Source organism: Macrotis lagotis, chromosome 1, assembly GCF_037893015.1.
Source record: "Macrotis lagotis isolate mMagLag1 chromosome 1, bilby.v1.9.chrom.fasta, whole genome shotgun sequence".
Lineage (NCBI taxonomy): Eukaryota > Metazoa > Chordata > Mammalia > Peramelemorphia > Peramelidae > Macrotis > Macrotis lagotis.
The window spans coordinates 375,124,237-375,148,106 of NC_133658.1; the positions used below are offsets into that span (position 1 = coordinate 375,124,237).

Consider the following 23,870-nt stretch of genomic DNA (forward strand, 5'->3'; position numbering starts at 1 on the left):
TCAAAGTGTTGTACTTAACAAAAGTTACCACAACATGGAAGTTATTTATTTAAAAATGGTTCCAAAGAACAATGAATATTATCACCAAACCAGTATATATATTTACAAAATATCTATTTACCACATTGAAGATAAATTGTTACATACACACACACATGCATGTACACATACACATATGCAAATAATCACCAGAAAATATCATTTTCTCTCCTGACTTCCACTCTTAATCTACCAATTACCTACTGGATAGATGCCTCAGATAATCCTCAGCAGTCAAGTATTTAACTTTTGTGATTTCAAGCATATACAATAGAGGGGGAAGAAATGAGACAAGAAGTGCAGGAGTTTATATCTGCAAAAAAGGAGGGAAGTTTTAGTAAAAGTGTTCTTGAATCTGCTATAGAAAGTGTTAAGGTAAGTTCTCAATTGTTGGATGAAGGTATTTAAAAGATGGAAAAGTGGTTAAGTTTGTTGGTAAGCAAGATTTTGGTCACCCCCACCCTCTCACAGGTTTCCCCAGGTGCCTCCTACCTCCTCCACTCCGTTCCACCAGGCTTCCCAGGGTTCTGGCCAGAGGATCTGGGGAAGAGACGCAGCACAGATCATCTAACAGACTGGGACTCCTTGAAGGAATTCCAACCCTCTGACTGGGCTGCTAAAAGGGACCTGTGCCCTTCCCTGTTCAATCCAGCACTGCCTCTCCTTGCTCCTCCATTTTACTAGTTATTTCATGGTTACTGTGTTACAAAAAGTGTGTATTACCAAAATTAACCTTTTGTTATAAAGCACTGTATGTGAGAACCTAGCTCCCTATTTCCACTAGAGAAGAACATTCATGTTTTTTACTTTAGCAACATTTTCTAGGAATATTACACTCCTTAAACATTGAGGACTGACTATATCAAACTCAATAAGTTCAAAATAAAACACTTTGCTTACTTTCTCAGCCCCAAATTCTCCTCTCTTTCTCACCTCAATTTAGGGCAGCCCATACTTCAAGTCACTGAGTTCTGAAAATCCAGTTATCCTTGATTTCTTCCTCTCACTGAGTCCTCACAAAGACTCAGTTCCAAAGTCTTTTGGAGTCTACATAATACCCTATATCTGTCACCTTCTCTTCACTTATGCAGATCAAGTCTATATCACCTCTCACCTGGATTATTGCAATAGCATGATTGATCTACCAACCTCAAACTCTTTTTTTCTTCTTTAATCTACCTTCCACATGGCTCACAAATTCAATGCACCTCTTCTGCAAAAGATTAGGAAATGTACTAAATTGAATTCTGATTAGGAAATCCAAGAAAAAATAATAGGGAATCATTTTTTCTAGCTTAGGGCAGCACAGGGAGAAGGTCTGAGAATTTTATACACACTGGGGCCAAAATCTGGCCAGCATAAATACTCCATGTAAAATATTTCAGTGCAAACAAAAAGCAAAGTATAAACTGGAGGGATGCACCAGTCACCTCCTGCCAAGCCCCCAAATACAAACTCCCAGAACCATCCAGAGATTTCTGGTTAAATAAAAAATTCTGCAAACAGTCAAAAAGAAACAATTCAAGTACCAAGGAACCACAGGATTTAAGAGCCACCACTATAAAGGAGCAGAGAGATAGAAACATGGTAATCCAAAAGTCAAAAGATTAAGGCTTTCAACCAAGATAATTTACCTAGAGAAATTGAGAATAATCTTACAGAAGGAAAATGAAACTTTATAAATTGCAAATATTCCTGATAAAAAGACTAGAGTGGATTAGAAAAATGTAAAATACAAATGTAGGAGACAAGAGAAATATAACAAGGTAAACAAGACCATGCAATCATAAGAGATTAAAGAAGGTTAAACTGTTTACATTTTTTATATGGGGAGATGACAGATATAGGCCCTTAGAACTCTTGTCATTTTGTTGTAGAGTCATCTTGGTTGTGTCTGATTTTTTTTAATACCCTATTTGGGGTTTTCTTGGCAAACATACTGGAGTGGTTTTCCATTTCCTAATCTAGCTCACTTTACAAATAAGGAACTGAGGCAATCAGATTTAAGTGACTTGCCCAGGTCAAACAATTACTAAGTGTCTAAGGTTATATTTGAACTCATGAGGTTTTATAAGTCTTCTTGATTCCAAGCCTGGTGCTGTATATACTACACCACCAAGTTGCTAATTTGGGTTCATAGAAAGAATCTAATTTATAGAGCAACTAGTATGAAAAAATGAAAAAAGGTGAATTCATAACCAATGAAGCAGAAATATAAGGAATTACTAAGAGCTATTTTGCCCAACCATTGACAAGAAAACTGACACTCAAAATGAATATTTATAAAAATATAAATTGCCCAGATTAATAGCATTAAGAATGCCTAAATAACCCTATTATAGGAAACAAAATTTAACAAGCCAGAAATGACCTTCCAAAGGGGGGGGAAACACATCCCAAGACCAGATGGATTTATAAATAAATTCAACCAAATATTTTAAAAAATAATTAATTCCAATAGTAAATAAATGTTTTAAAAAACAGGTAAAGGTCACACCAAATTAATTTTTGTTTTTTGTATCCCCAATATGTGGGGCAGGGAGGTGGTACAGTGGATAGAGCACTGAGTTTGGAATCAGAAAGACTCATAAATTCAAATATGGCCTCATACACTTACCAGCTATGTGACCCTGGGCAAATCACTTAACTTGTTTGCCTCATTATCTGTAAAATGAGCTGGAGAAGGAAATGGCCAACCATTCTAGGTTCTCTTTCAAAAACAAAACAAAACAAAAATGGTGCCATAGAGTCAGAAAAGACTGGAAATGACTCAACAATAATAAAATTCATAATATATAGATAGCATGGTATTTTATATACAAGAGTAGTTTAATAGCAGCTCATTAAATGAGTGAATCAGTGAATACAATACTGATTCTTGCTTGAGCAAAGACTTAAATGAAAGATTCTTGTTCTGTTGCTCTACTGTAAAATGAGGACTTTGGAAAGTCTCTTCCAATTCTAAAATTCTGATTCAGAAATATTTTTCAATAGGTGGTTTCTCTATGACTTTTTGGCAAACATCTTAATTTTCTAAGGGATAGAGATACCCTTTATTGACATTTTTTCTCAAGTGATATCTTGAATTTTTATTTATTTATTCTTATTTTTGTACAAATGATGTTTTTATACATTACTAAAATATTCATGTTTAAGAGTAAACATAATACCCCAAAAAATGTAGACCCACATGAGCAATAAAGTAAAGAGAAAAAAATTAAAATTTAACAACAATAATAATAATAATGATAGTAGTAGTAGTAGTAGGGGCAGCCAGGTGGCACAGTAGATGGAGCACCAACCCTGGAGCCAGGAGCACCTGATCCCAAATCTGGCCTCAGACACCCAACCATTACCCAGATGTGTGGCCCCAGGCAAGCAACCCAACTCCATTTGCCCTGAACCTCCCCCCCAAAAAATAATAATAATAAATGTGCTTCAGTCTGTGTTCCAACACCTCCAGCTCTGTCGTGAGTGGATCATATTCTTTATTATAAGTCCATCATAAAACGTACTTCCATATTTTTCCACTGTTGCTATTGCTGATTGCAACTCCCTCCATTCATACTTCCCCACTACCATGTACTATATTTTCTCTCTCCTTTCACTCTGTCCCTCTTCTTAAATGTGCAGTAGAGTAGCTGAGTGGTGCAGCAGACAGATCCCTGGCCCTGGGCCCAAGAGTCCCCAAGCCCACATACCAATCCTTAGGCCCAGCATCAACCAGACCCTATAGTCCCGGACAGGCCATCCAATCCCAGTCCCTTGAAAGAAGTAAAAAAAAGAAAATTTGTTATATCTGACCACTCTCCCCCCATGGCTCACCCTCTCCTCCATCACTCACATCCCCCCCTTCCCCTGTCCCCCTTCTCTCCTTCTTACTCTAGATTTCTATACCCCATTGAGTATATATGCTATTTCCTCTCCTAGCAACCTCTGATGAGAGCAAAGGTTCCCTCTTTCGCCCTTGGCTTCCCCCTTCCATATCATTGCAATAACTCATTGTAATAAAAAAATCTTATTATATGAAATATCTTAGCCTATTCCACCTCTCCTCTTACTCCCATTACATTTCCCTTTTAGCCATTGACTACATTTTTACACTATATCTTCAAATTCAGTTCTCTCCTGTGCTTCATCTATAAAAGCTCCTTCCACCTGTTTTTTTTTTTTTTGGATCACTTTCTGGAGGAGATCAGTGGATTCTCTCAATTTCTATTTTGCCCTCTGCTTCTAGGATATCTGGGCAATTTTCCTTTAGGAATCCATTAAAAATGATGTCAAGGCTCGTTTCCTGATCATGAATTTCAGGTATTCCAATAATTTTTAAATTATCTTTCCTGAATCTGTTTTCCAGATCAGTTTTTTCAATGAGATGTTTCACATTTTCTTCTAATTTTTCATTCTTTTGGTTTTGAAGTATTGTGTCTTGATTTCTCATAAAGTCAGCAGCTTCCCTCAGTTCCACTTTACATCTGAAGAATTTGCTTTCCTCAGAGAGCTTTCTTATTTCTTTTTCCATCTGGCCAATTCTGCTTTTTAAACATTCTTCTCCTGAATAACTTTTTGAACTGTTTTATCCATTTGACCTATGCTGGTTTTAACATGTTATTTTCTTCAACATTTTTTTGTATCTCCCTGACTAAGCTGCTGACTTCTTTTTCATGTTTTCCCTGCATCTCTCTCATTTCTTTCCCCAATTTTTTTATCTCCCTCATTTGATTTTAAAAATCTTTTTTGAGCTCTGTCATAGCCTGAGCCCAATTTCCATTTTTTCCTGGAGTCTTTAGATGCAGGAGCCTGGACTTACTCATCTTGAGTATTTAGATCCTTCTTGGGACCATATACAATGTATCTCTCAATGGTGTTCCTCCTTTTTCTCAGTTTACTCATGTTACCAGCCTGTGCCTGATTTGGGAGTGCTTTCTTAGCTTTTGAGTATTATTGGGACACCCCCCCCCCCAAGGATCTCCCTTTGTGAAGTTCTGTCTTCCCTCCTGGTCTGTGAATGACCACAAGCACACTCCTATGCCAGGAGCTGAGGTGTGGGGAGGGGAGGCTGCTGTTCTATGGGGGGCCTAGACTGCGATCAGGATCTGAATATGATCAGAGCCCCAGAGTCTCTTTCCAGGTACAGAGGAAAGACCGTGGAAGTCTCTCACTCTCCACTCCCCTACCTTGAGTACTCAAGGCTGAGTTGCCTGGGGGGCTCCTGCTTACAGGCTCAGTCTGCTTCCAGTTCCTGGATCTGCGCTGCATGGCCACACTGGTCAATGAGTGCCCTGAGGGCTGGGCTTCACACACTCACTCTGGCAGAAGCCCCCCAGCTGATTTTCCAAGTTGTTCCAGATGCTCCCCGGGATGTAGGTCAGGAAACTGCCCCCGTTGCTGTTAGTTGAGGTTTCCAGGTGCTCTGGGGCTGCTTCTAGGAGGCTGAAGTTCATTCACTCTGGTGGGCTGCCCCTTTAACCCCATACAGCGGAGCCTTTCTGCTATTTTCCAGGTTACCTTGGGCTGGAGAACTGCCTCACAGGATCCCTCTGTGGGTTTTGTCTCTCGAAAATTTAGTTAGTGTCCTTAATTTATAAGTTTTGAAATATTAAGGAGAGCACCTAAGAGAGCCATCTTGGCTCTGCCCCCCCCCCCCCCCCGAAGTGATATCAATATGCAGAACTGTATCTAAGGTAACATTTAATTAACCACAGCAAACATGATGTGGTTCAAAAAAACACACTATTAAATCAGAGTTTCTCAAAATGGACTTCAATATAACTAGAGGACTTTCAAGGGCTTTTATTGTATAGCCAGGCTGCAAAACAACAAACTTCTGTCATTGTCAATGAACTTTAGGCTGTATATGAGCTTAACATTGAACTAATCCTCAACTTTGAGTTAAATATTGAGTTGATCCTCAACTATTAATATCTATAATGATATCAAAAGAGGATTAGAAATGTAGAGCTTGATCATCTCCCTCTTATTTTGAAGATGAGGAAGTGAGGCCCAATAGAGTTCAAATGACTTGGTAAATGGAAAATGTTATATGTATATGACAGAAGCAGTATTGGAACTAAGGTTTTCTACCTTCAAATCCAGCATTCAATCCAATGTAATGTGGACTTCAAATGAATTGGTAAGGACAATGTTTGCAAGGTGAATCTAAGATAAATGGAACAAAAATTTTGGACATTATTGCCAAAAGTGAAAAATAGTAAATGTAATAGGTCCATCATTAGTAATCATAATAGTTCCTTTCTACTTAAGCAAGATTAAAGCTTCCACTAGGTTAATGAGTCAAGTTTTGTCCAATAGACAATTTCATGTCAATCATTTAACTAACTACTGTTTAAAAGGACATATCAGCTGAATTAACCATCATTTAAAAATTGAAAAGGAAAGCATTACCAAACAATATAAATTTTTTTCCAAATCCAAAACATTTAATGAAAGTTTCAACAACACTCTCAATTTTTTATAATTCTGCACTTAAATTTATACATATAATTACTCAAATTCAACAATTTGGAAAAATAAAAAAAATTCTAGTCTTTTAACATGTCAGACATTTTTGCTCAAATAGGAACTAATTCTAATCTGATATTTTAAACTCTTCAGAAACAATATTGTTTTCTTCTATTTTTTCTATAACTTCTGTCTTTATAGGGTGATTAAAATGCAAAATAAGATCACACAGAAGTAACTTGGTCAGTTCTGTAAAAAAAAAAAAGGTAGTTTAAATCATTAAGGATAGTGCCAGTCTTAGTAGATATTTTTAATTCTTCAATAACTTCTCCTGTAAACAATGATAAACAAACACAAACATTTCAATAAATGAAAAACAAAAAGCTTCTATAAGAAAACTTTTTAGTTTGTTCAATATATACGTATACTATATAATAAATACACACCTATATTTATATATTCATTCATATTTGAATGTGCTTAAATTTAACAAAACACTAACAGAAGTGCTATTTGTGTCCCCTTCCACTTTCCTTCTTTCCTTAAAATAAGTTTGGTTGGTATTATTTCATTGTGTAACTATTATCTACCCACTAACCTACTACAGTTACTCTATCAACTCATGTAGAAAGTTTCTTTCATAAAAAATATACATTTATACATAGTGCAGTAAAAATAATAATAACACTTTGGCTAGTGTGAGAATACAAATCTCATTCTTTGGTACATGTCATTTACCTTTCTGTCAAAAAGTGGGTAGTATGTTTCATTATCAGTCTTTGGAAGTTGTTATTATTCACAATTTTGATCAGAGTCCGAAAGATTTTCAGTTTTATTTTATCATATTACATTTTGTGGATCTCCTGCTCATTTAGTTTTATATCAATATAAATGTCTTTCAATGGTTCTTTGAATCCATTTATTTATTTATAATTTCTTATGGCAAAATAACATTCCATTACATAGATACCATAATTCACTCATCAATTATCCAACCAATAGGCATCTATTTTGTTTCCAGTTCTTTGTTAAAATAAAATAAGATTGCAATTACTATTTTCTTACACAGCCTTTCCTTTTTAACCTTGATCTATTTGGGATATTTCCTTAATAGTGGAACTGCTGAGTCAGAGTATATAGTTTAGTGACCTTTTTGAGAGTAATTCTAAATTGTTTTCTAAAATAGTTAAACCAATCCAGAGCTCCATCAACAATGCATTATTATATCAGGTTGTTATATTTGTAATTCATAGAAATGGTCATTAATTTTATAGGTTTATTATATATTCTGCTACTACAATGAAGTTGTTAAATTTTTTTCAATGAATTTTTGGTTGAATATTAATGACTCTCTTATTACATGATATCACCTGTGAATGGTGTTGATTTTGTTTCCTGTTTGCCTAAGTTTATTCTCAATTTTTTTTGCTTTTCTCTACAGTTAATTGATCTTTCTTTAATATTTAGAATGGTTATTCAGTGAATATATGCTTAATTCCTATAATGTTTCGTTATCCACAATCTAGTATAACTATACTGTATATTAAGCACAATGTAGGTTTCCTTTGTACCTTTTTATCCTGTTTCTAATTTTACTGTTGTTCTCTGGCTGCCAGGCCTGCTTTCTAAAAATTCATTGGAAAGAATATCTACTGAGACTTCCTAGGTGGAAAACAATGTGCTAGTGTGAAGTTAGGAAGATCTTGAAACTTATAAAGGAGGCTCAAAGACTCTAAAGTGACAGAACCTCCCTAAAACAGAGTGAAACAAGTTTTCAACTCAAGATAATATGGAAGAACTTCAAAAAGGGTCAGTCTTATATGGGTAAAAGGGAAGTATAGTCCAGCATAAGCAGGAAAGCTGGGAAGTCGGTGAGAGACCCTTAGCCACAGAACAGCTTAGGTCCTGGCTCAGTAGGTCAGCAGTGAGGGTCCCAACGCTAGCTTGGAAGGCAAAAGTCAAGCTCAGGAACATCAGTGAAACAGACAGGACTCCCTAATGCAGGGAACAAACCATGAACACGTGAAATACCAGAGCAGAAATCCAAGGAACAGATCCTCAGCTCCAGCACAAAATGCTTGGGATTATATATCCTGCTGTGCCTCAAAAGCATAGTTCAACTATCAAAATGAGGGAAAAAACCCACAACAAAATAGATACCTACCATCTTGGTAGGGACAATAAACACACTATCTCAGAAGAGGAAATCAGTGATAAATTGCCTACATGTAAAGCCTCAAGAGTATTAAATCAAATTCAAAAAGACCTCAAAAAAAGAATTTTAAAGACCAAAGAAGAGAGGAAGAAAAAAATGGAGAAAAGAAATGAGGGTCATGAATGAGGATTATGAAAAATTGACTGAAGAAAATAAGGCATTTAAAAATAAAATTGGCCAAATGAAAAAAGAAACCAACTCCTCTAAAAGGAAAATTAATCAAATGAAAAATGAAAAATACTTCTTTAAAAGTATAAATGACCCCTGGAAAAGGAATATAACCCATTGAAAACTAAAATCAATCAACTGGAAAAGGGACATAAGTCATCAAAAAGGAAAATCAACCAACTGGAAAAGGAAAACAAATTATCTAAAAGTAAAATTAACCAACTGAAAAAGGAAATACAAAAGCTATCTAAGAAAATAAAATCTTTAAAATTAGAAATGGACAAATGGAAATTAATTACCTATGAGACTCCAAGATTCCATTAAAAAGAAAAAGCAAATGTTGGAAAAAATAGAAGAAAATGTAAAGTACTTCTTAGGAAAAAAGGCTGACTTGGAAAATAGATCTAGAAGAGATAACTTATAAATTATTGGTCTACCAGAAAGCCTCAATCAGAAAAAAAAAATCCTGGACAATATCAAGCAGGAAGTTATCATGGAAAACTGCCCTAAAATCCTAGAACAAAAAGACAAAATAATCCTTGAAAGAAGTTGTCACTCACTTCAGAAAAAAAAATTCCAGTTTAAAAACTCCAAGGAATATAATAAACAAAATTTCAGAATTCTTAGCTGAAGGAGAAAATAGACAAGCAATTTAAAAATAGAAAGAAATTTAAATACTAGAGCCACAGTCATGTTTACACAGGACTTATCAACTTCAACATTAAAAGATGAGAGGGCTTAGAATGTGATATTCCAGAGTGCAAAAATGTTTCCATTATGATCACGAGTCCACTACATTTTAATATTCAGCATATTTTTTCAAGGGTCAAGATGGCTTTTCAAAAAAAGATGACTTTTAAACTTACCTGCTATAAAGATCAGAACTGAACAATAAATTTGATCTTTAAATACAAGACTCAAGAAATATATAAAAAGGTAAATGGAAAGGGGGGAAAATGTTAAGATGATATCATTAAACTGTGTACATCTCTACATGAGAAGACAATACTTAAAACTCTTGAGAATTATATTTCTTAGGATAGTTAAAAGAACCATACTTAGTGATGATGCTTTAGCTGATACTTTAGTTCATGAAAGCTGTAGTTCTACTGGGACATTTGGAGAGAGTGTACTTAGAAGTTGATAAAACGGAGTGTATAAAAGGTAAAAAAGTAAAGGTAAAGTAAAAATTAAAGTAAAAACTTTTACAAAATATAAAAGAGGAAAGGGAGAAGGAAAGGGAAAAGGGTTGGTAGAAGGGATGTTGATCAGGAGGTAGTAGTCAGAAGCAAAACATTGGTGAGAAGGGATAAGAAGAAAAGAAATAGAAAAGTACAAACAGGGGGAAGATAGAATAAAGGGAAATAGTTAGTAATCATAACTGTAAATGCAAATGGGATGAACTCTCTCATAAAATGGAAGGGGACAGCAGAGTGCATTAAAAACAAGAATTCTACAATATGTTGTTTAGAAGAAACACAATTGCTATGAAGAAATAAACACCAGGTAAAGGTAAAAGGTTGGAGCAGGATATATTGGGATTCAGTTGAAGGGAAAAATCAGGGATAGTGATCCTGATCTCAGACAAAGAAAAAGCAAAAATAGAACTAATTAAAAAGGGATCAGGAAGGAAACTACATTTTCTTGAAAGGCACATGAAGCAATATCATAAGCAATGAAGTAATATCAACATTAAAAATATATGCACCAAGGCATATAGCACCCAACTTCTTAAGAGGAGAAGCTAAATGAGTTACAGGGAGACAAAGGTAGCAAAACACTATTAGTGAGGGACCTCAACCTCCCTCTCTCAGTATTAGATAAATTTGACCACAAAATAAAGAAGAAGGAAGTTAAGAAGGTGAAAAGAATTTTAGAAAAGTTAGATATGATAAACCTCTAGAGAATATTGATTGGATATAGAAAAGAATAAATACCTTCCTCTCTGAGGTACATGGTACCTCCACAAAAACTTACCATTATAGGGAGTAAAAGACTCACAATCAAATGCAGAAAGGCAGAAATATGAAATGCCTTCTTTTCAGATCATGATGCAATAACAATTACATGTAATAAGGGGCCATGGAAAGATAAACTAAAACTTATTTGTAAACTAAGAAAACCTAATTTTAAAGAATTGAGTCAGAGAAATAATCAATAATTACTACCAAGACAATGACAATGAAAAGAAATCATATCAAAACTTGTGATATAAAGTCAAAGCAATTATTAGGGGAAATTTTATATCTCTAAATGCTTATATGAATAAAAGAGAAAGAGGAGATCAATGAATTCAACATGGAACTCAAAAAAACTAGAAAAAGAACAAATTAAAAATCCCCAATTAAATACCAAATTAGAAATTCTGAAGAATCAAAGGAGAAATTAATAAAATTGAAAGTAAGAATTATTGAACTAATAAGTAAAACTAAGAGTTGGTTTTATGAAAAAACAAAAAAAAATCTTTGGTTAATCTGATCTTAATAAGAAGAGAAACAAATTACTTGCATCAAAAATGAAAAGGGTAAATTAATTTCTTCTTCAGGAAATTAAGTAATAATTCAGACTATTTTGCCCAACTGTATGCCAACAAATCTGACAACTTAAGTAAAAGGGATAAATATTTACAAAAATATAAATTGCTCAGATTAACAGAAGAGGAAATAAAATATTTAAATAACCCCATTTCAGGGAAAAAATGTTGAACAAGTTATCAATAAACTCCTTAAGAAAAAAAATCTCAAGTCAGATAGATTTACAAGTGAATCCTATTAAAAATTAAAAATCGATTAATTTCAATTCTAAATAAACTAGAAAGCTGGTGAAGAAGGAGCTCTGTCAAACTACTTTTATGACAACAACATGGTGCTGATATTTAGACTAAGAAGAGTCAAAACCAAAAAAACCTCCTTTTTCTTTACTCTTACAGTAAATAAACAATAATATAAAACATAACTCATTTTCTAAGGTTTATCTCTTAAGAGACAATGGGTTTCTGAAAGTCTCTCCTCCCCCCATTAGTAGGTAAGAAAACACTCAAGTTGCTCAAATGAATCTACCTTTCTAACATTTTGTTGTTTTCTACGTTTGTATTTCATATTCTACCCAGCTCTGTTTTTCTCAATAGGAATGTCTGAATGTTCTCTATTCTAGTCAAGATTGATTTATTTTGTCTTGTATGATTAGACTGAATTTTGCAGGAATAGACCTTTCTTTGCCTTTTTGATATATTACATTCCAAAAAAAAGTAATGCTTCCATAATCCTGCTTGATCCTAAATGTAGTACTCTGGTACTTGTTCTCTTTATTTTCTGACTACTTGCAGTAATTTTTCTTTGATCAGGAAGTTCAAGATTATGGCTATGATATTTCAACTTTAGGTCTTTCTCTGGAGGTGACCTATGAATTCTTTCCATTTTTGTTTTGCTGTTTGGTTCTAAAAGTTCTGAGCAGCTTTATTTTTTTCTTGAAATATAGTGTTCAGAGTTTGTTTTGTTCATAGTCTTCAGCAAATCTTAAGATTAAAGATTCTTAAATTATCTCTCCCTGATCTGGGTCAGTGGTGTGCTGGCAGATGATTCATTTGTTCTAACTTTTCAATTTTTTTGTCCAAATATTTCTTATCTTATTGAAACACCGAGTTCTGTTTGTTCCATTCTATTTTTCAGTATCTACTTTTTGGTAAGATTATTTACTTTCTGTTATAAGCTATTTTCCTAAATGCTCTAATTTCATTCTTTACTTCTTGATTCAATTCTTGCTTTATCTCTTCGATATTACCCTTAGAGCCCTTGTCTTTTCTGTTTTGAGATTCTACCTGTAATTATTGCAGAGCTATTTTCTTCTTCTAAGATTTTAACTTGGAATTCTCTTAATCCATAGCATTTCATAATTGAATCAATTTTCTTCTGTTTATTTAAGACTTTAGCTTCAGTTTCCAGAGTGGGATTTTATGTTAGATCTAAGTCCGTCCCCCTCATGAACCCCTGGATGAAATTCCCCTTCAATGCCAGAAGGGGATTCCGTTGTATCAAATCCTGAACCTACTGCAAACTAGATGTCACTGTATTGTCTTTTTTTTCCTGGATATTCTGGTTGGCTCTTTGTCCAGCCTCTCCTATTCTAGTCTCTGATTGGAAAATTGTCTTAAGAAAATGAGATTTATATGAACCTGAATTTAGAAAAAGTAGGAATAGGGTATTGATTAGAACTACCAAAAAAGTACTTTAATGTAAGATATTTTTGGTAAACTAGTTAAAATAAAAATAAAATATAATCTGATCTATAATTTTACATAAATGTTTTCATAAATAGCTCTGTATGGTCAGATTAAGAATACATAACTAATGGAATCCTAAAATGTTAGAAATGAAGGCATCTTAGTATTTGGTTTCTTCAAATGAGGAAGTTTAAATTCAGAATGATTAAGCCACTTAATCAGGGTCACAAGCTGGTGACACATTCATTATTATAATCTAAACTTCCTGACTTCCAGTCAAAAATAAAATATCTTAATTTCATCTCAACTCTAAAATTCAGTGATTAGATCAGGTGGGAGCCTACCTTTTAGTTCTTCTAAGGCTATTGCCCAACAAAATCTTATCAAGAGTCACATATGGAATTTAATATTTACTTATGACTACAATGTAACCTATATTACGAATGATAATATATACAATAATAAAATGTAAGGGTCACAAGAAACCTGTGTGTCATGGGTTGGACACACTTGGATTAGATAATTTGGCACATTTTCATTTGTGGCACTTTTTTAACCTCAAAGACCCTATTTTCTGACCCCAAAACTCAAGAGTCAATTATAGGAAGGGGAAATAAGTAATTAAGCAAGCAGGGATATACACTGGTTCTTCTCTTCTTTTATGACAATAACATGAAACAATTTGCCTTCTGGGGATTTCATACTTACCATCCATCTTCTTCAGATCCAAAGACATTTTTTCTATATTTTTAATTAGAGTTTTCAGGTTGATCTGCTGGTCACCCATATTTTTCTTAAATATTTGACTGAAAAAGAAAAAAGAAAAACTGACAAAAGAAATACTTCAGTTACATTCAAAGAAGTATTTATTTTAGTATTTTAAAAACTATATTTAGAGCAGGTGCTCATTACTTATTGGGGAATTGGCAAAGAAATTTTAGCATATATCTTAAATATACATATATGTATATATGTTTATTTATACATAATAGAATATTATACTACAAGAAATTATAAAGAAGAATAATTCAGGCAAAGATAGAAAGATTTATGAACTAATTCAGAGGGAAGCATAACCAAATATATATGTATTATATATATATATATATATATATACGTATATATATATGAAAATTGGCAATCTCAATGAAAAAGAAAAAGATGAAACTGAATTCTGTTTAATTATAATGACCAAGTCTAGTCTTAAAGAAGAGATGAAAAAATGTTCCCCCCCGTATGGAACTGTTATTGGTATGGTACTGGTATTGGTATGGTACTGGTATTGGTATGGTGGACTATTAGTATAGAACTCTGAATATACTCTAAGATTTGGTTATTATGTTGATTTTATTCAACTGCCTTTTTTTTCCTCCCTCCGAAATTTTTTTTTGGTTAGAAGAGATATATATTTCCAGGTTGAGTAAGAAAGAGTGGTATATATTCAGAAATGCTTATACTAAATTATAAAAGATATCAATAAAATTTACTTTTTAAACCCAGAACTGTATTTTTAGTTTTCTTCTTTGGAACCTAAGTGAGAAAATGGAGTCATGATATATGACAGCTTTTTGTAAAGTATTTTCCCAACTGAAGATCCTTCCAGACAGTTCAACAAGCATCCACTGTGTGCAAGACACTCTACAATATATTGGGGAATAGAAAGATGACAATATCATGATTCCTTCACTTATAGGAATTTACAAACTAATACTGATAAGAAAAACACACAAAAAATAGCACAATACAAGGTATAAATACTAAGGGAAAATGAAAAATTTTGGCAATGTACTATAGGAAAATTTCAGAAAGAAGAAATCAAACTGAAAGGATAAGGAAGGGTTGCTGAAAGAGTGATTTCTGAGCTGGGCTATAAAAGAAATGTCAGATTTCAATAGGAATAGATGCTGAAAGAGTATATTCAGGGGTGTACTGGTAAATATTTAATGACCAGACTCTCTAGAGGCACTTTTAAGATAAATTTGTTTTATTAACACCTAAGCGTAGACAATCAACAAAACAATAAATCAAACCTCTTTGTAGTAACTGCTCATTTCTGAAATACAAATGTTCACAATGAAAATTTAACAATCTCTCCCAGATTAGAGTTGTCTTCAGCACACTCTTGAGACGATTCTAGGCTTGTGTAAATGCATGGAAGTGGGAGAGGGCAAGAAGAAATCAAAGAATAGCCAGTAGCCTGTGATTAAGGTCAGAAACTAAGTTGGAATCATATTGTAAAGAGCTTTAAATGCAAAGCTTAGGAGGTGGTGTCTTATAATATAGGTAACAAATGGAACCATTGGTAGATTTTAACATGGTACTGGTCAGATATATAAATTAATTTTGGTAGCCATATGAAAAATGGACTGGGAAGAAGAGACACTAAAGGCCCTCCAACTGGAAGGACATTTCAAATAGTCTTAGCAAAAGGAAATAGGGGTCTCAGAATGAGTGGTAGCAGTGTGAAAAGAGTAGGGATAATACATTGTGGAGGTAGAATTGACCAGACTTGACAACCAATTAGATAATGGCAGTTAAGAAGAGAAAAAAGTCAAAGAAAGCTAACTAGTTTTCTAGCCAGGGTACTTAGGAGAAGGGTGATGCTCCAATAAAAGCTATTAATGAAGTTCTTTTTAAACCAAACTATCACCACAAGATGGGGCCATTACAATGGAAACAGTGACATAAAAATGAAAAGTATTAAGTTTAGGTTTTAGATACTAATAATATAATTAACTAAACCTCATATAAACTATCACCTATTGTTGTGGAATGGAACAAATATCCTGAGTAGTATCAAAAAAGATTTTTTCAAGTATTGTCTCAATTATATATTTAAATTTAGGATTTTCCATTTTGGTAGTATAATTAACAAATGTTTGAGGTTCATTGCCTCATAACTGTGAAAACAAACTAAACTATGGAATAAATAATAAGTATTTTTGTCTTCTGCCTGGGTCAGATCTATTGACACTGAGAGTTTATAGTCCACTGTCTAAAATACAAAATTTTAAAGACAAAGAATATTTGTAAATGAATTTTTTAAACTAGTCTTAATTTTTGTTTATAGAATTCACACTCATGAATTCAAAAATACTACCAAAGCATTGTTAGTCAACTTACTTCCATTTGCATGCTAGTTCAGAAAGATTATAGACACTCAGGATGAAAGTTGTAGAAGGAGCTTATGACCTCAGTCTGAATTCTGGTCCCTCCCGTTAATACGTGTTGAAAACCCCCCCACAAACTTTCAGAATCTCTTTGGTCATCTTTAAAACGGGATTAATAATACTTGCAGTACTTAATTATAGATTTGCTCTGAGAAGAGCATTGTTTAAAAAAAGTGCTTTTATATAATTGTAATTATTTCAGATGAAGAGACTGAGGCAAAGATTAAATGTCTAGCTCTACAAGACAGTTAATTAGTGACACAAGAATAGATCTTAAATCTACTAATTCCCAGTCCAGGGTTGTTTTTTTTTTTTTGCCATTATCCATCTTATTATCAGATTTGAAGAACACATAAGGAAAGAGCCCTAGAGTAGGCTAACAGGCTAAAAAGTCTGATAATTCCCTTGGAGTCTGTTAGAGTCGTATGCCCCTGTCACTTCTGATTTCACTTTATTCAAAGGGTTTGCAGAGTTGTCTAGTAGAAGAGAGTATGTTTGAGATCACAGTGGTCACATGCCTCCATAAAGGCACAAAAGTACAGCCTCTCCATCTATATCTCATTACAATCAATAGAACTGGATTAACAACAATAGATTGCATTTATATATAGCACCTGGCCCTTGAAGAAATACTTAGATAACTCATGACGTAGGTACTATAGATAGCAATGTAGTCTGCACATCCGTGGGTAAAGAAGCCTATGGAAAAATTAATCTTACTTTTGATTTGCATTTTTGACTTTGGACAACTGACTCCAGTCTCAAGTCCTCTATCCCACCTCCTTAAAAAAAGTCATGAGTTTATTTTGGGGCAAAAATAGTTCTGGACTACAAGGTTCTTCCCTTGCAGTTCCAACCTTAATGAGCTGTGAGATTTTCCTCAGGAAGAGGCAGAAACCTTCTTTCCCAGGACCCCCAAGGCAACTAAGGCTATAAATTAACCGAGTAGTTAAATGGGTGAAGGCAATCTCCACACCCGAAGTCATGAACAGAGAAAACGAAACATAGGGGAAAAAAAAATCTCAAAACCAAACAAAAAGGCCCTAGTCCAGAGTACCCGACACGGAGCAGCATTTGCACTATGGCGAAGTGGCTTTACCCGCTGACTCCTGGACATTTTATCCTACAAATTAGGGGGGATTTGCTACCCTGCCTTTCAAAACCAACTGAGCTATGGGGGAAGGGCGAGGCTAGTGAGTGGGCAGGGGAGGCGTCCCGCTCCCACCCCCACCCCCAGGGCGTGAAAGCGGGGGGCGCCCCTCGGGCCTCCAAGGGGGATCGGGGGGGGGGGGGTTGCTGATTTTAAACTGCTCGTAATTTTTGTTTATAGAGTTTTAGAAGAAAACCATGAAATCCAAATGATTTCTACCTATACTGCTGGCAAACACCTGTCTGGTATTAACCGTTTCATTCCTAAATATAAAAAAGCAGAAGAAAAGGTGAACTTTTCCACCTGTCCCGTGGGCCCAGTTACCCCAAGCGCCGCTCCTCACGCAAAGCACAACCCACGGCGCCGCCCTGGCCCGCGCGCGCGCGCACTGAGGAGCGCTCGCACACGCTTCCCGCCGTGCTCTGGGGAGGCCTACGCATTTCTGATTGGTCGTTCTCTCTCCCCCGAGGCATGCTGGGTTTTGTAGTCCAGCTGTCTCCAAGCTCTGTGTGTGTGTGTGTGTGTGTGTGTGTGTGTGTGTGTGTGTGTGTGTGTGTGTGTGTGTGTGTGTGTGTGTGATGTATAGTATATCTATATACCCCCACCCCCACGGAAGGCATTCTGTTAATCTTTACATGGTATACATGTATACATGTGTACATGGTATACATTGATCTAAGTTGAATGTGATGAGAGAAAAATCATAGCCTTGAGGAAGAAAAATAAGAGATAGAAAAATTACATGATAAGATAATTGTTTTTCTAATTTGAAGGTAATAGTCTTTGGTCTTTCTTCAAAGTCCACAATTCTTTCTCTGGATACAGATGGTATTCTCCATTGCAGATAGCCCAAAATTGTCCCTGGCTGCTGCACTGATGGAATGAGTGAGTCCATCAAAGTTTATCATCACTCCCATGTTGCTTTTAGGTACAATGTGTTTCTGGTTCTGTTCATCTCACTCAGCATCAGTTCATGCAAATCCTTCCATACTTCCCTGAATTCCCATACCTCCTGGTTTCTAATAGAATAATAGTGTTCCATGGCATACTTATTACCACAGTTTGTTCCTATTGAAGGACATTCACTTAATTTCCAATTCTTTGCCACCACAAACAGGGCTACTATGAATATTTTTATACAAGTGATGTTTTTATCCTTTTTTATAATCTCTTCAGGGTATAGACACAGGAGTGGTATTGCTGGATCAAAGGATATGCACATTTTTGTTGCCCTTTGGGCATAATTCCAAATTGTTCTCCAGAAAGGTTGGATGAGTTCACAGCTCCACCAACAGTGGATTAGTGTCCCAGATTTCCCACATCCCTTCCAACATTGAACATTGTCCTTTCTGGTCATATTGGCCAGTCTGAGATGTGTGAGGTGGTATCTCAGAGATACTTTAATTTGAATTTCTCTAATAAGCAATGATTTGAAGGAATTTTTGATATGACTATGAATTGCTTTCATTTCCTCAGCTATAAATTGCCTTTGCATATCCTTTGACCATTTATCAATTGGGGAATGACTTTTTTTTTGAAAATTTGACTCAGTTCTCTGTATATTTTAGAAATGAATCCTTTGTCAGAAATACTAGTTGCCAAAATTGTTTCCCAATTTACTACATTTCTTTTGATCTTGGTTACAGTGGTTTCGTCTGTGCAAAAACTTTATAATTTAATGTAATGAAATATCTGGTTTGTTTTAATGATCTTCTCCATCTCTTCCTTGGTCATAAACTGTTTTCCTTTCCTTATATCTGAGAGGTAAACTACTCCTTGATCTTCTAGTTTGTTTATAATATTTTTTTTATGTCCAAATCCTGTATCCATTTGGATCTTATCTTGGTATAGGGTGTGAGATGTTGTTCTAATCTAAGTTTCTTCCAAACTAACTTCCAATTTTCCCAACAATTTTTATCGAAGAAATAGTTTTTATCCCCATAGCTGGACAATTTGGATTTATCAAACAGCAGATTACTATAATCATTTCCTGCTATTGCACCTAGTCTATTCCACTGCTCCACCACTCTATTTCTTAGTCAATATCAGACAGTTTTGATGGCTGATGCTTTATAATATAATTTTAGATCCGGTAAGGCTAAGCCACCTTCTTTTGAACTTTTTTTCATTGAACACCTGGAGAGTCTTGACTTTTTATTTCTCCATATAAATTGATTTACAACTTTTTCTAACTCATTAAAGTAATTTTTGGGAATTTTGATTGGTAGGGTAGTAAACAAGTTGTTTAATTTTGGTAGAATTGTCATTTTTTATTATATTACCTCGACCTAGCCATGAACAGTTGATGTTTGCCCAGTTATTTAAATCTGATTTTATTTGTGAGAAAAGTGTTTTGTAATTATTTTCAAAAAGTTTTTGAGACTGCCTTGGCAGGTAGACTCCCAGGTATTTTATATTGTCTGAGGTTACTTTGAATGGGGTTTCTCTTTCTAGTTCTTTCTATATCTTGCTAGTCATATACATATATATATATATATATATATATATATATATATATATATATTGAGGATTTATGAGGGTTAATTTTATATCCTGCAACTTTGCTAAAGTTGCTAATTATTTCTAGTACTTTTTGAGATGATTTTTTGGGATTCTCTATGTATACCATCATGTCATCTGCAAAGAGTGAGAGTTTTTCTCTCTTCCTTCCCAATTCTAATTCTTTCAATTTCTTTTTCTTCTCTTATTGCTAAGGCTAACATTTCTAATATGATATTAAACAGTAGTGGTGATACTGGGCATCCTTGTTTCACCCCTATCTTCTTGGGAATGCCTCAAGCCTATCTCCATTTCATATAATGCTTGTTGATGGTTTCATATTATTCATATAATTTCATATTATATCATTATTATATCATATTATATGCTTGTTGAGTGTTTCATATTATTATATCATTATTATCATATTCATATTCATATTATTATCATATTATTATTATTCTAAGGAACAATGCATTTATTCCTACACTCTCTAGTATTTTTAGTAGGAATGGGTGCTGTCAAAAGCTTTTTCAGCATCTATTGTCATGATCATATGATTTCTGTTAATATAATTAATTATATCAATAACACACCTAACAATTTTCCTAATATTGAACCAATCCTGCATTCCTGGGATAAATGCTACTTGATCATAATGTATTATCCTAGCGATAACTTGTTGCAATCATTTTGCTAACATTTTATTTAAGATTTTTACATCTATATTGATCAGGGAGATAGGTCTATACTTTTCTTTCTCTGTTTTAACTCTTCCTGATTTAGGTATCAGCACCATAATGATGTCATAGAAAGAGGCAGAGTTCTTTCTTCACCTATTTTTCCAAAGAGTTTATTTAGAATTGGAACCAATTGTTCCTTAAATGCTTGATAGAATTCACTTGTGAATCCATCTGACCCTGGAGATTTTTTCTTAGTGAGTTCAATAATGGCTTGTTGAATTTCTTTTTCTGAGATAGTGTTATTTAGGTTTTTAATTTCCTCTTCATTTAAACTGGGCAACTTATATTTTTGTAAATATTTGTCTATTTCACTTAGATTATCAAATTTTTCTGGCATAAAGTTGGGCAATAATTTGGAATTATTACTTTAATTTCTTCCTCATTGGTGGTGAGTTCACCTTTTTTATTTATGATGCTAGCAATTTGGTTTTCTTTTTTTTTTAAATCAAATTGACCAGAGATTTATCAATTTTATTGTTTTTTTTCATAAAACCATCTCTTGGTTTTATTAGTTTGATAGTTTTCTTGCTTTCGATTTTATCAATTTCTCCTTTAATTTTTAGAATTTTTAATTTGGTATTTAATTGGGGTTTTTAATTTGTTCTTTCTCTAATTTTTTAGTTGCATATTTAGTTCATTGATTTCTTCTTTCTCTAATTTATTCATGTAAGCATTTAAAGATATAATATATCCCCTGACAGCCACCTTCAGTGTATCCCATAGGTTTTGGTATGTTGTTTCATTATTGTCATTATCTAGGATGAAATAATTAAATCTTTCAATAATTTGTTGTTTGATCCACTGATTTTTTAAAATGAGGTTATTTAGTTTCCAATTAGTTCTGGGTCTATTGCATATGATTTTTATTGCATTGTGATCTGAGAAAGATGTATTCACTATTTCTGCCTTTCTGCATCTGATCATTAGGTTTTTATGTCCTAGTACATTGTCAATTTTTGTATAAATGCCACGTACTGCAGGAAAAAAAAGTATATTCCTTTCTATCCCCATTCAATTTTCTCCATAGGTCTATCATATCTAGGTTTTCTAACAATCTGTTTATCCCCTTAACTTCCTTCTTGTTTATTTTATGATTTTATTTATCTAAATATGAGAGTGGGAGGTTGAGGTCTCCCACTAGTGGAGTTTTGCTGTCTATATCTTCCTGTAGCTCTTTCAACTTCTCCTCTAATAATTTGGATGCTGTACCATTGGGTGCCTTATATTTAGTACTGATTTCCTTTATTGTCTCTGGTACCTTCTAGGAGGATATAGTTTCCTTCCTTATCTCTTTTAAAGTTATCTATTTTTGCAGCTGCTTTGTCTAAGATAATAATTGCTACCCCTGCTTTTTACACTTCAGCTGAAGCAAAATATATTTTGCTCTAACCTTTTACCTTTACTTTATATGTATCTCTCAGCTTCAAATGAGTTTCTTATAAGCAACATATTGTAGGATTCTGGTTTTTAATCCACTCTGCTTTTCACTCAAGTTTTATGTGAGAATCCATGCCATTCACATTCAAAGTTATAATTCTAACTATTTATTGCCCTCCATGCTATCGTCCTTCTGCTTGTATTTTTCCCCTTCCCCCCCCTTATCCACATTCCCCAGTGTTTTGTTTCTGAATATCACCTCCTTCAGTGTCTTTGCCCTCTTATATTAACCCCCCTCCCCTTTCTTTCCCCTTTCCCTTTTCCTTTTCTTCCTTTCCTTCTGTTAGTTCCCCTTTTTCTCCCCCTCCCCCCCTCCCCTTTTCCCTTTTTAATGCTTAAAAGGTAAGATAAATTTCTTAACTTGAGTGTGTCTAAGTTAACTTTAAGCCAAATCTGATGAGATGAAGATTCAGGTAGTGTGATCTCCTCCCTTCTCCCCTTAATTACAGTAGGTCTTTTTTACCTCTTGATGTAATGAAATTTACCCCATTCAGTCTCTTCCATCCTCCCATCTCCTTACTGTCCCCCTTTTAAAGGGGTATTGTTTTTAAATCATTCTATCTGAGTCACAGAAAAGTTATGAGTGTCCATCACTTCTGGCTGTGTATATTTTCTCTAATAGAGTCACAATTCTCAAGAGTTATGAGACTCCTTCCAAGTGGATATATAGTCAGTTTCATCTTATTGGATAGCAGTTTTTTTCTTTACCCCCACTTTTTTTTTTTACCTTTTCATGTGTCTCTTGATTTTCCTATTTGACGTCCAAATTTTCTATTTATCTCTTGTGTTTTCATCATGACATTTTGGAACTCTCCTATTTCATTAAATGTCCATCTTTTCTCCTGGAAGAGAAGGTTCAGCTTTGCTGGGTAGTGGATTCTTGACTGCATTCCAAGCTCCTTTGCTCTTCCGAATATCTCATTCTAGGCCCTTTGATCCCTTAATGGTGCTGCATTCAGGTCCTATGTAATTCTTACTGTGACTCCTTGGTATTTAAATTTTTTCTTTCTGGCTGCTTGCAGGATTTTCCTCTTTATCTGATAGTTCTGGAATTTGGCCACAACATTCCTTGGTGTTTTCATTTTAGGATTTCTTTCTGGAGGGGTGGAGTTGTCTTTCTTGAAAAGAGAGAAACAATTCTTTGTTTTCTGTGAACAAGTAAAGGTGATGCTCTCTGAATTTTTTTTCATATTTAAATCTTTTATGGTTTTTCTTCTAAAAATATCTTAGAGTAAGATGGCAACTTCTCACCACTTTCAACTCAATTCAAACATTTATTATTCTCAAAGTTACTGTGTTAAGATACTAGGGATATAATGGCAATGGAGAAAGCCGTATCTTCAAGGAGTGGACATTCTATTAGGAGAGGTAACATATAACAGATGTACTTTTAAATAACTTATACTTACAGGATTTTGTAGCAAAATTAATAGACTGGTGTCAAAGAACTAATATTCAAATCCTGCATCTTCTTTTTTTTTTACTTGTGTGACCTTGGCTATTATCAACTACATTTCCATAGTACTTTAGGTTTATAAAATACAACAATCCTGTTAAGTAGGCACTATAAATTATTAGTATTTTATAGATGAAAAAACAGGTACAGATAAATAAGAGACTTAACAAGAATCAAGTCATTATTTGTCAGATTCAGTTCAAACTAAGGTCTTCCCAAGATCATGAACTCTTTCCCTTAGTAATTTTGTAATTAACGAGTTCATAGACCTTACTTTAGGTCTTCCCTTACCCTAAGTCCAGTGCTTCCTCC

At 34.2% G+C, this 23,870-nt stretch overlaps 2 protein-coding genes across 4 annotated transcripts in view; one reads left to right on the forward strand and one right to left on the reverse strand.

Annotated features, from left to right (window-relative positions):
• LOC141506039 (lymphocyte cytosolic protein 2-like) overlaps window positions 1–23,870 on the forward strand; it is a 124,583-nt gene that overhangs the window by 72,013 nt on the left and 28,700 nt on the right. The window contains exon 21 of one of the 3 annotated variants that reach the window (XM_074212444.1): window positions 511–17,455. The exons of the other annotated variants lie outside the window; for them this stretch is intronic. Coding sequence (XP_074068545.1) covers window positions 511–723 — 213 coding nt within the window. The 3' untranslated portion in view covers window positions 724–17,455. Of the gene's footprint in view, window positions 1–510; window positions 17,456–23,870 lie in introns of those variants that run through there. 3 annotated transcript variants of the gene reach the window in all.
• On the reverse strand, window positions 6,485–17,896 carry C1H5orf58 (chromosome 1 C5orf58 homolog). The gene is made up of 3 exons (XM_074213093.1): window positions 17,748–17,896; window positions 13,812–13,909; window positions 6,485–6,750 (listed from the first exon to the last, which is right to left on the reverse strand). Exons 1-3 carry the CDS (start codon window positions 17,894–17,896, stop codon window positions 6,629–6,631), a joined length of 369 nt encoding a protein of 122 aa, XP_074069194.1. The 3' UTR covers window positions 6,485–6,628.

Coding starts and splice junctions, on each gene's coding strand:
- C1H5orf58 (XM_074213093.1), bottom strand. CDS start 17,896: ATGCCTCGGGGGAGAGAGAACGACCAATCAGAAATGCGTAGGCCTCCC. Junction 13,910..17,747: donor CGTGAGGAGCGGCGCTTGGG/GTAACTGGGCCC, acceptor TTTCTTTTTCAG/TCAAATATTTAAGAAAAATA. Junction 6,751..13,811: donor GGATCTGAAGAAGATGGATG/GTAAGTATGAAA, acceptor TTTTTTTTACAG/AACTGACCAAGTTACTTCTG.